Source organism: Diabrotica virgifera, chromosome 6 (assembly GCF_917563875.1).
Source record: "Diabrotica virgifera virgifera chromosome 6, PGI_DIABVI_V3a".
NCBI classification, from domain to species: domain Eukaryota; kingdom Metazoa; phylum Arthropoda; class Insecta; order Coleoptera; family Chrysomelidae; genus Diabrotica; species Diabrotica virgifera.
This window is the reverse complement of record NC_065448.1, coordinates 185,829,975-185,841,571: the sequence shown is the minus strand read 5'-3', so window position 1 is coordinate 185,841,571 and position 11,597 is coordinate 185,829,975. Positions and strand designations below refer to the sequence as shown.

The 11,597-nt window shown below is 30.1% G+C and overlaps 1 protein-coding gene across 1 annotated transcript; it reads left to right on the top strand.

The window, feature by feature from the left end:
• Positions 1-3,071: 3,071 nt before the first annotated feature.
• LOC114324574 (uncharacterized) lies at positions 3,072-10,773 on the top strand. Its single transcript, XM_028272440.2, has 3 exons — positions 3,072-3,284; positions 3,342-3,558; positions 10,394-10,773. The coding sequence occupies exons 1-3, from the start codon at positions 3,111-3,113 to the stop codon at positions 10,702-10,704; spliced, it is 702 nt and encodes a 233-aa protein (XP_028128241.2). The 5' UTR covers positions 3,072-3,110; the 3' UTR covers positions 10,705-10,773.
• Positions 10,774-11,597: the final 824 nt, after the last annotated feature.

The window sequence follows — 11,597 nt, the reverse complement described above, 5'->3', positions numbered from 1 at the left end:
AAAATTTTTTGCAAAAAAATAATTATAATCTGGTTTTAGAAACATACACTAAAATATAAAATATGAAAATAAAAACGTAATTAAAGATTAAAATAAATCGTATGCTAGTACAATTCAATTGAATTTAATAACTTTAAATTATTTTACAAAAAATATTTTACCATATTAATGAATGCATAAATTAGTTACTAAATTAAATAAACAACCAAATTTTAAATCAACTGTAGTAATTCTTCTACCGCAGCAACTTTCCTGTACCAAATGAATTGTTAGTTATATTGTATTTACGAGTAAAATAACTTAAGGTCAGTTAATAACTTTTTAATTTACCTACATCTTGAGAATGTATAAAGTATGCTTTGAAACAAATGAACGTTATGGAAGTATATTAAGAAGTAAATAGTATCTATGTACCTACTCGTGTCACAAAAGCTGGTAATAATTTCTAATGGTTTCGCCCAAAACAAATGTCATACCCAAAAATTTTTCGGTTAAAAAATTAAAATTTAAAATATAAAAAATTGTTAAAAAATTTCAACTACAAAAGTATTACCAGCTTTTGTGACACCAGTAAATACTATTTATATTAATAAATAATTTGGCTGATACATTTAACATTCAGCTATTTTAAAGCATACTTTATAATAATTTTTATATTCTCAAGATGTATGATGTATGTAAGTAAATTTAAAAGGTAAATTAAAAGTTTAACTAAATACAATTTAACTAACAATTAATTTGGTACAGGGAAGTTGCTGTAGTAGAAAAATTACTACGGTTGTTTTAAAATTTGGTTGTTTATTTAATTTAGTAACTAATTTATGCATTCATTAAAATGGTAAAATATTTTTTGTAAAATAATTTAAAGTTATTAAATTCAATTGAATTGTACTAGCAATTGTATTTATTTTAATCTTTAATTACGTTTTTATTTTCATATTTTATATTTTAGTGTATGTTTCTAAAACCAGATTATAATTATTTTTTGTGCAAAAAAATTTTTAAATAAAAAATCCGCAAAAACGTAAAATCTATAGTTTTTTTTTAAATATCTACAAAACGAAACATGCTAGGTACATACAACCTTATAAATGCAAAACTAATATACAGGGTGTCCCATTTAAAAAAAATGAGAAAATTTTGTATTTGCAAATAGTGATCACACTGTATATTTTATGGCTAAAAGTAAAAAATATTAAATTATTTAAAAATAACACTATATTTTAAAAATTTTGACCTATCACTTAAATTTTTATTTCTTTGGAAACATAATCCACAACCCTATAAATATTACCATTTTTTTCAATAAAAATGTAAATATTTCAAAAAGTATTAACTTTAGGCCTATAAGACCTTATACAAATTTTTCATATTTTTAAGTAATACCGTCGTTCTGACTCACCCTGTATAATCAAAAATAATTTTAGAATATAGACCTCTTTGATACACATTAGTTTTGTTATAAACATTTTTTTGTATATCATAGTTTAGCCGTAATCAAAGAAGACCAGAGGTTTGGCGCACCCTGTGTATGTATCTACTTTTAACGAGAATGAGTCTAGAAAGCCCTTCTAAGTATGTATTGACAAGACACCTGTATTTTAAAATGACCTTTTTTTCTTAAATGTGATAAACAAATAACACTGTTTAAGAACTACTTGACCGAGCGGGCTCATCTTTTGCACATGCAGTAACTACATAAAAATTCACATTGTGAAATGTGTTTTAAATATTTTTATTGTTTATTTTAATAACAATTATAAACTAGTGAAAAAATGCTTACTTTTGGGTTTAACCTGCAGTAACTTTTCTGTAAATAAACAATTAAGAGTCATTTTATCACCTTTTATCACTAATCACAATATTCACCACTCGCATTAATTTTATATTTAACACAATCTTAAAAAAAATCGAAAACTTTTGCTTTTTCGCCCATATTTAAGCTTCTATCTCGAGAGATACTATTAAAAAAATTATGTAAAATGAAAAAGTTTAATTTTTCAATTTTACATAAAATTTAACTAGCTAGAAATTGAAAAAGGAACGTTTATTGTTTAAAAATTAGTCATAATTGGTTACTAGCAAAAAATTTCCTAAGCTCTGCTAGTTGACTGATTACAATTTTTCAAAGTGCGTTTAAAAGCTTGAGCATTTCTTTATATTATGCAAAAAATAAATAACGAATTTCGACTATTAAAAAAGCTTACGTTGGGTCCAAAATAATTTTGCAAATTTGCAGTTATTTGCACTGGATTGCAAAATTATAATGGAAGTATATTAAACCGATGTCGATGCTAACGAAATTTAGCAGTCGTTTCAGCCATATTATAAAGTTTTTCTATGCGGAAAAATTCTATAAAAAAATTCCATTTTTTACACTTTCTTTACAATTATTCTTATTTTTTAAAGAATAAACATTAAATGTTTAATATTATATGTAGAACTAAAAAAACGAAACTTTTTCCTTGTATATACATAATAATATATTGTTTTTGCACGAGTAGTATCTCTCGAGTTATAGACGAAAATACAGGCGCAAAACGCGAAATTTTTTTATTTTTCTTTAGATTTTGTTAAATAAAAAATTAGGCACAAGGTTTGCGAGTGGCGCATTTCGTGATAATTGATACAAGAAACATCCTGAAGTGATTCCAGCCAAAAATAGACTCCTATGGAAAATTTCTATTATGGTCTGCTTTTTGACAGGTCTCGCCTGGACTATAACTAATTTGAATAAACGAAAATAAACATATTCACTATCAAAAAGTCTGGGTCCTGTAAGTGCGTAATAAAAACTTTTACTGACTGACAAAAATACAAAATTAAAATTTTCCGTTCTTTTAATTTACACACAAACATAACCAAAGAAATCAAGGAAAAAGTAAACCAGCCTAAATATTTGGACACTTTTAAAAAGGAAAAGCGCTGAATACCAATACATACGTGTGCACGACAATGCGTTATTAATATGCATGTTGTAAACAGCTCCGGATTCCCATGATTTGATCCGTTTGTCCTTTTATGTCTTGATTGCTTCTTTTATTGAAATGGCAGTATATAAAACTATAAGGGTAACATTTTCAAGTTCATTCTTTGAAAGTGATTTTAAGATGGTCGGTTTTAAAGTTTGTTTACTCTTGGTTTTAGTTTCCTCAGCCTTGTCTTCTCCAGTAGCTTCAGCTACTGAGGAAAAGACCACTGACTTTGAAGATGATCCTATTGGTTATGTAGAGGAGAGTATCGCAAGCTTTTTGGACAATATTCTTGGTCAAGACAACTTAAAAGTACGCAACTAAGATGATAATGCAAAAGTTGCAAACCTATTAACATTTCAATTTTAGGTAGGTGATGATGTTGAAATTCACAACAACGGAGCAGAAGTTGATGAAACTGAACAAAGAAGCTTAGACTACGAAGATAAAATTGAAAAGTATATAAAAACTCACGACGCTTCTTTTAAACTTCCTATCATTGGAACTGTTACGCTTAATACTAAAAACCTTGACAATGATGAAGTAAGTTTAAATATTAAATACGGTGAAACTGGAGTTGAAGAAGGTAAGCTAATGCTTTATAAATTTAGATAATTTATCTAATACCTTTTTGCTCATAGGATTTAGGGATGAAATGCACTGTCAGTTAACTATGCACGAATCTCTTCCAGATCTTCCTATCCTAGACCATCACCTTTGCTTCTATACACATACCTCCTTTTTTGTCAAGTCGTCTTGCTCGTACACCGTGCCAAGTCCTCCTAAGTCTTCCTCTCTTCTTTTGCCTTGGTGCCTTATTTTCCTATATCTTTTTGACCGGCGTTTTATTTTTTTAGTCGCTGCTCATAGTGCTCATGTAGGTGACTTCACCAAATTAATTGCCTTTTTCAACATATTCTGACATCGACTCTGTTTTTATACCTTCTCTTATAACAATATTGCTTCGATCTTTTCTCGTCACACCTTGTACTCTTCGTAAATACCTTTGCCGCCTGTTTCTTATTTTGCTGTTGCTTATTACGCAGTTCAGGAAATCAAAACCACAATAGGAAAAACTAGAGCAAATTTTAACAAACTGAGAACAGTGCTCTGCATAAGAGATTTTAAGTTGGACCTAAGAGTTAGGTTGGCTACGTGCTACGTTTTCTCGACTTTGTTTACCGAAATATAAATTTAAATGCGGCATCGATGAAAAAACTGGAATCATTCGACCTATGGGTGTCTAGAAAAATTTTTAAAATATTTTGGACAAAACACGTCACAAGCAAAGAGGTTTTGAGAAAGATGAATAATGAAATGGAAATCTTAAATACAATCAACACAAGAAAACTGGAATATCTCGGACTTAATTACACGTGGGGAGAGTTACAACTTGGTACCAATTGATTATGCAAGGAAAAAGAAGCTTAGGGAGACGTTCGTGGTTGCACAACCTGAAAAAATGGTATGAATGTACTTAACGTACATCAAATGAACTTTTCAGAGCAGCCGTCTCCAAAGTCCGAATAGCTATGATGATTGCCGACCTCCGTCGCGAAGATGGCACACGAAAAAAAAGGTTTAGTACCGACTTTATACTCATACGTACGAGTTGGATTATATTATGTATAGTCTTAAAATATTTGTTTTAGTTTGCTTCGTTATTTATTTTTAGTTGATATTCCTATTGACAGGTATAATTTATTCGCTTTATCTATTCTTTTATTTATCTTTACTTTTTGTCTGCCAGTTTCTTTAATTGTCACTTCTAAGTATTCCAATGCTTTCAATTGTTTAGTTTCTGTTCCTTCGATCTCCTTATACAGGGTGTTTCATTAATAATTGTCCATATAGTAACTGGAGAAACCTTAGCACAAAATACGAAGATTAAACCTAAAACACTAAATTATAAAATGTGGTTAAAATAAAAATTAAAATAAAATGTGGTTCCTTACTAAGTTACACGGTGTTTTATCTAAAAATTTAAAAACAATTTTTGCTCAGCATTTTCAAGTGACTGGTTGACCCTTTCCAAATTCTACGCCACTGGCGAAATTGCTACTTTAGTTCAATTTTTGAATTCTCCAATACTTTCTATGAAAATAATATACTCCTCATTCGTAACGATAAAGGCGTTAGTTTTCGAGTTCTTTGAAGTTGAAAATGAAACGATACGGTTATTTTGATTAATGTATTGTGTCGCTTCATTTTTAATTTCAGATATCTCGAAAACTAATCATTTTATCGTTACAAATAAAGAATATATTATTTACATAAAAAGTATTGCAAAATTAAAAAATTACACTAAAATGGCAATTTCGTCAGTGGCGTAGAATTTGGGAAGGGTCAACCAGCCACTATCCCCTGTCGTACGCCTCTGGTAGTAGCTAGAAACGTTTATTTATCTTAATTTAGTAGGGTGCACAGTACCTACACTTTCTGCCAACCATGATAAGGATACACCGAATAGTTTTAAAGTACTGGGTACAACTAATTTTTAAATTTTAATCATATGAATCATTATCATAAATTAATCAAAATAACTGTGCCGTTTCATATTTACCTTCAAATATCTCGAAAACTAATGACTTTATCGTTACCAATGAAGAGTACATTATTTACGTAAAAAGTATTGGAGAAACTAAAAATAGCACTAAAATAGTAATCCCCCCAGTGGCGTAGAATTTGAGAAGGGTCAACCATCCACCATCCCCTGTCGTACGCCTCTGGTAGTAGCTGGAAACGTTTTTTATCATAATTTAGTAGGGTGTCTAGTAGTCGCACTTTCTGCCAAGTATGAAAAGGATACGTCGAATAGTTTTAAAATGCTGAGCAAAAATAGTTTTTAAATTTTTAGATAAAACACCCTGTAACTCAGTAAGGAACCACATTTTATTTTAAGTGTTCTAGGTTAAATCGTCGTATTTTGTGCTAAGGTTTCTCCAGTTACTATATGGACAATTTTTAATGACACACCCTCTATATCCAATTTGTTTAACGCTTTCCTCAATATTGTTATATTTCTTTGGATCTTTTCTTATGTCGATGCTAGTATTGCTACATCGTCTTCAAGCACGCAATCTGATATCTCTGTTTTTTGTATATTTCGGTACTATAATGTCCTCTATAAACGTACTAAATAAAAAATACCTAAACTTCCCCTATCTTACACCCTCTGTTGTTGTGAAAATTTGTCTTCTTATATCTCCGTAATATTTATGAGACGATTGTTGGTGTTTTTGTATGAAGATTGAAGAACTCTTATCATTTTATCTGGTGTATATCTCCGTTTCCAACGTAGAATGCTCTACATTAAGCTCAGCGATCGCAAATCCAAAGCAGAAATAAAAAAACAATGAAAAGTAAAAGAGGTGACTCAAAGGATTGCCATATTAAAATGGAACTGGATGGGACACATAAGAAGAATGAAAGACAATCATTGGACGAAGCGAATTCTTCAATTACGACTACGTACAAGTAGGAGAAGTAGACTTAAATCTAAAACCAGATGGACTGATGACATTAAGCGAACGGCTGGCTACGAATGACTGCAAAAAACAAAAAAAAATAAATGGACACACCTAAGGGAGGCTTACATCCGACGAATGGTGGAATAGCTGTTGATGATGGTGGTATATCCTTTTCAGACTTTCCCATATAATATATGTCCTGGTCACTTCATCAAATACTTTTTCCACGTCTAGAAAAGCTGGGTATGTTTTTGTTCTCTCGGTAGTCTTTTGTTGATTATCTCAAGGATCGTAAAAATATTATTCTGCTTAATATGTCGCCCTGGTCTGAAGCCACTTAGGGATTCGTCTAGTGTGGGTTCTACTATAGTCTCAGTTACTGCTCTAACATATTTTCGTATATTTAAAACTCTTCTAAGCCTTCAAATTTCTCTATATAATAGTTATTGAAATGTTTGTTACAGCTTCGCAGTCTGTATTTATTTGTTCCTCTTTCCATGCTATATAGACCAGGACGCATCTGTAAAAATATTAGTACATTTGGACGTTGAGAGGTGACTCAAAGTTTTTTGCAGAAATTACTTGAAAATAACTTAAATAATAATATTTGAGTTATCCTCCCTCTCAAAAAGGTCCGGAACATTGTTTTAAATAATCAAAATATCAAAAAATGAAGGAAAAATTCGATTTTTCTCTTCGTTTTCTGATTATAACTTTAAAATTGTTCATTTTCGAGAAAAGTTGTACTGACATAAAAGTTGTATAATTAAATTTCCTACAATATAGAATTGGTTAACAATTTAAAAAATAGTCACCCTTGTTGCAAAATAGCAATAATTGCGAAAAAACCATACAAAAACAAGTATTCGCATTTTACGTTTTTCAACCATTTATGCTACACTTAGGACCTTCATATTTCACTCAGAAAAACTTTATGATGCAGTACAACAATACTGTATATTTCATTAAGATCGGTTTAATTGATTTTGCAAAATAAATTTTGAAATCCAGCTTTCGCAAAAAAAATTCATTTTTTCAAAATGTTACAGAACTGAAAATAAAGCAAATAGGAAGTTGAAATTTTTTTACGTATAGAAGTATACTGTATCTTTCATTTGCAATTTGCAAAATTAAAATCGATTAACTACCACGGCGTCAGAAATTTTTTTAAATAAACATTAATTATTGGTACTACGCGCAGGACAGCGCAGGATAGTTTGCTCTGATTGGGCATTCCAATAACCTTTGATAATGATTGATACATTTTAATTTTTATTACATTTCGATATAAATAAATAAATTTGTTCACTGCAAAATAAAAACAGATATTCTATCCTTTGAAATAACACTTTTTTAGCAAAAACTTGCTTTGTTCATATATTTTAACTTAGAGAATAAAAGTATATTATTTTTAAACATATGCAATTGTTTAAACAATATTTCACAAACAATAATAAAATTAGTTTGATTTTTGTGGAATTAAAATATTAAAATACAACAAAATATAGATTAAGAAAATAATATATTAGATAAAGATTGGAAAAATTTTTGGTGGAAATCAACTTGTGTGAATCTAACACCGCTGTCCTGCGCTTAGCACCAAAAATTAAGGTTTATTTAAAAACATTCCTGACACCGTGGTAATTAATCAATTTTAATTTTGCAAACTGCAAATGAAAGGTACGGTACACTTCTATAAGAAAAAAAAATTCAACTTGCTATCTGCTTTATTTTCAGTCCTGCAACATTTAAAAGAAATGAATTTTTTTTGCGAAAATTGGATTGCAAAATTTATTTTGCAAAATCTATTAAACCGATCTTAATAAAATTTACAGCGTTGTTGTACTATATCATAAAGTTTTTCTAAGTAAAATATGAAGGTCCTAAGTGTAGCATAAATGGTTAAAAAACGTAAAATGCCAATACTTGTTTTTGTATGGTTCTTTTCGCAATTATTGCTATTTTGCAACAAGGGTGACTATTTCTTAAATTTTTAACCTATTGTATATTGTAGGAAATTTAATTACGCAACTTTTATATCAGTACAACTTTTCTCAGAAATGAATAGTTTTACAGTTATAATCAAAAAACCAATAAAAAAATCGAATTTTTCCTTCATATTTTGACATTTTGATTATTTAAACAATGTTCCGGACCATTTTGAGTGGGAGGATAACTTAAATATTATTATTTGAGTTATTTTCAAGCAATTTCTGCAAAAAAATTTGAGTCACCTCTCAAAGTCCATCTCAAAACAGATGCGCCCTGGACTAATAGTGAGTAATTCCTGTAGTTTTTGTTTTCGTTTGTCATCCACACTTTTAATTACTTCCACCGTAATATTATCACGTCCATGAGCCTTACCGTTTTTATTGTATTTATCGCGTTTATTAGTTATTAATACGTATTTTTTTTGTAATGTAATATTCTTCATTATCGAGTTTTTTTTTCGAGTAGTGTTTTTAGTTTCCGCCTATAGAAGTTTTTGAAAATATTCTTTCCATCTCTTTGTTATTGCCTCTTCTTTCTGCCGATAGGTTGTTTTCGTTCTTTATCGACAATACTTTTTTGTTTTTGTTACCTTTTAGTTCTTTTATAACTTTATAAGTAGAATAGTTAGTATATATCTATCTTATCAGCCCTAAGCATCCATCCTTGGATATAGACCTCCTCTTTCTTTTTCCATACCTCTCTATCTTGGGCAATTTGCATCCATTTTGACCCAGTGTGCTTCTTCAGGTGATCTGACCATCGCATTTGTGGCCTTACCCTTTTCCGTTTGTGGTTACACGGTTTCCAATGTATAATCGTCTTAGTCCACCTTTCATCCTTCTGCTGTAGGGTGTGTCCGGCGAACTTCCATTTAATCTTTACTACTTGGGTTGAGACATCTTTCACTTTTGTTTTGTCATTCGTTTCTTTTTCTATCTGAGAGTTTAATGTTCAGCATTTGTCTTTCCATGGGTCTTTCTGTCTTTGCTATTTTTTCCATATTTTCTTTTGTAAACGTCCACGTCTGAGAGCCATATATTAGAGCAGGTAGTATATATTGATTGAAGACTCTTGTTATTAGATATTGCGGGTATTTTCTGTTTTTTAGGATATAAGACAGTTTTACGAATGATGCCCAGGCCAATTTTATTCTTTTCTGTATTTCTTCGGTCTGATTTTCTTTATTTAATCTAGTGATTTGTCCTAGATATATCTACTTTTTTACTTGTTTTATTCTTGTTTGTGCCACTGTAATTATTAGTTCTTCTCGTTGATTGGTCATGGTTTTTGTTTTACTGTAGTTCATCTTCAGTCCTATCTTTGTCGATTCTCTATCTAGTTCTTCCATCATTCTTTGTAGTTCTTCACTTCTTTCTGTCATTAATACAATATCGTCAGCATATCAGATATTGCCCGTTTATGTTTATACCCAAGCCATCCCAGTGTAGTTGTTTGAACACATCTTCTAGCGCTTGGTTTAATAGCTTGGGCGAGATGGTATCTCCTTTTCTAATAGAATAGTTACTATATACTTAGTAAAATATTCAATTTTTTTATACGTTTCATTCCCTGTTTACTAACAGCATTCCCTAATATTACTAATTATCTCATCCTTATTTTTACAGGCTTAGAATTTTTTACAATTGTGGTTGACTATATAGTTTAAGATGTTACGCTGTGTTACTCTTGAGTTGAACTATAGTTCGTTCTCTTTGATGTTCATTGTTAATTTTTTTAATAGGATTTTAAAGGGTTCTATTTTTATTAAAAGAGTCACAGTTGTTTACATCTTTTACATATTTTGAAGTAATATTTATAATTATTAAACTAAGTAAATCGGGATTTAATTATTCGCTTTATGGAGTTTAAAATAACTTTTAAAATGTAACTTAAATATGTAATTCGAACAGCTGTATACATTTTAAATTGGTATGTGTTAACTTTGTATTTGATTTTTAGCTAGAAAATCCAAAGTTAAAAAAATCCTCACCCCAATCTTAACCTTCTTTCTTCTGAAAGCGATGACCGTAGTACCTCTAGTGATTGGAGTTCTTCTATACAAAGCCTGGAACTCACTGCAGCTATCTGTCATCTCATTTGTCATTTCATCTGCATTAGCCATTTTCCAATTGTGCAGGAAAATTGCCGAAAATAATGCACAAGCGCAAATTGCAGCTCATGGTCCTTGGGACGAACATGCTGTTAAACATGCAAGAAATTTCGAAGACGATGATGCCCAAAATTTGGCTTATTCAGCCTATAGAAAATAAATACATGTGGTATTGTAATTTATTTATGTATTTATTTTTTCTAGTCAATAAATTAGAAACAAATGGTAATATCTTTTGAATCTAAAACTAGGTGAAATTATTAAGCTTATAAGGAAAAAAAATCTTAAGAAATAAAAAAATAAAACACTTAAAAAAGTTTCCAATATCCCTAATAACCAAAAATTTGATTACAGAATAAAAAGTAATAGCTACTTTATTAATTAACGAAAACATGAATAATCAAATCTTTAGCAATTATATAAATATAATATTATATCGGCTATCTATCTAGGAAAGGTACTAGGGTATTATATTATTTTTTGCCAGGAAAATTTTCTTAATTCTCCGTCATGGTTTATAGGTCTGGATCTCGCGTACCAAAAAAAAGTTGATTAATAGCAAGCTGAAAATTTGTTAATAGCTTAACGGTGTCTCGTCGGACAAACTTTGATGTATGGGAACACTGAAAAAGGGGAAATTTTAATTGTGGAACATGTGAAAAATTTGGAACGTCAGACTACAAAAACGTCCCATGTATTTTGTCGGACAGAACTTAGAATTGATTTGTTACCCTTTCATTAAACTTCATTAAGCTCTCATGCAAAAATCAGGCAAGTATTTATCACCAACTGGGCATTTTAATGAGTCCGACACGTGAAACATGCCAAATGACAGGAATTATGACAGGTAATAAATAACAGTCTGATTTTTGCATGAGAATTTGATGAAAGGGTAACAAATCAATTGGAAGTTCTGTTTGACAAAATACACGGGACCTTTTCGTAGTCTGACGTTCTAAAATTTTAATCTGTTCCACAATTAAAACTTTACCTGTTCCAGTGTTCCTGTACATCAAAGTTTATCCGACTAGACACCGTTAAGCTATTAGCAAG

Excerpts from the sequence above, each read along its gene's own strand:
- LOC114324574 (XM_028272440.2), top strand. The coding sequence starts at position 3,111 with ATGGTCGGTTTTAAAGTTTGTTTACTCTTGGTTTTAGTTTCCTCAGCC. Across the intron at positions 3,285-3,341 it reads TTGGTCAAGACAACTTAAAA|GTAGGTGATGATGTTGAAAT; the intron begins GTACGCAACTAA and ends TTTCAATTTTAG. Across the intron at positions 3,559-10,393 it reads TGAAACTGGAGTTGAAGAAG|CTAGAAAATCCAAAGTTAAA; the intron begins GTAAGCTAATGC and ends TTTGATTTTTAG.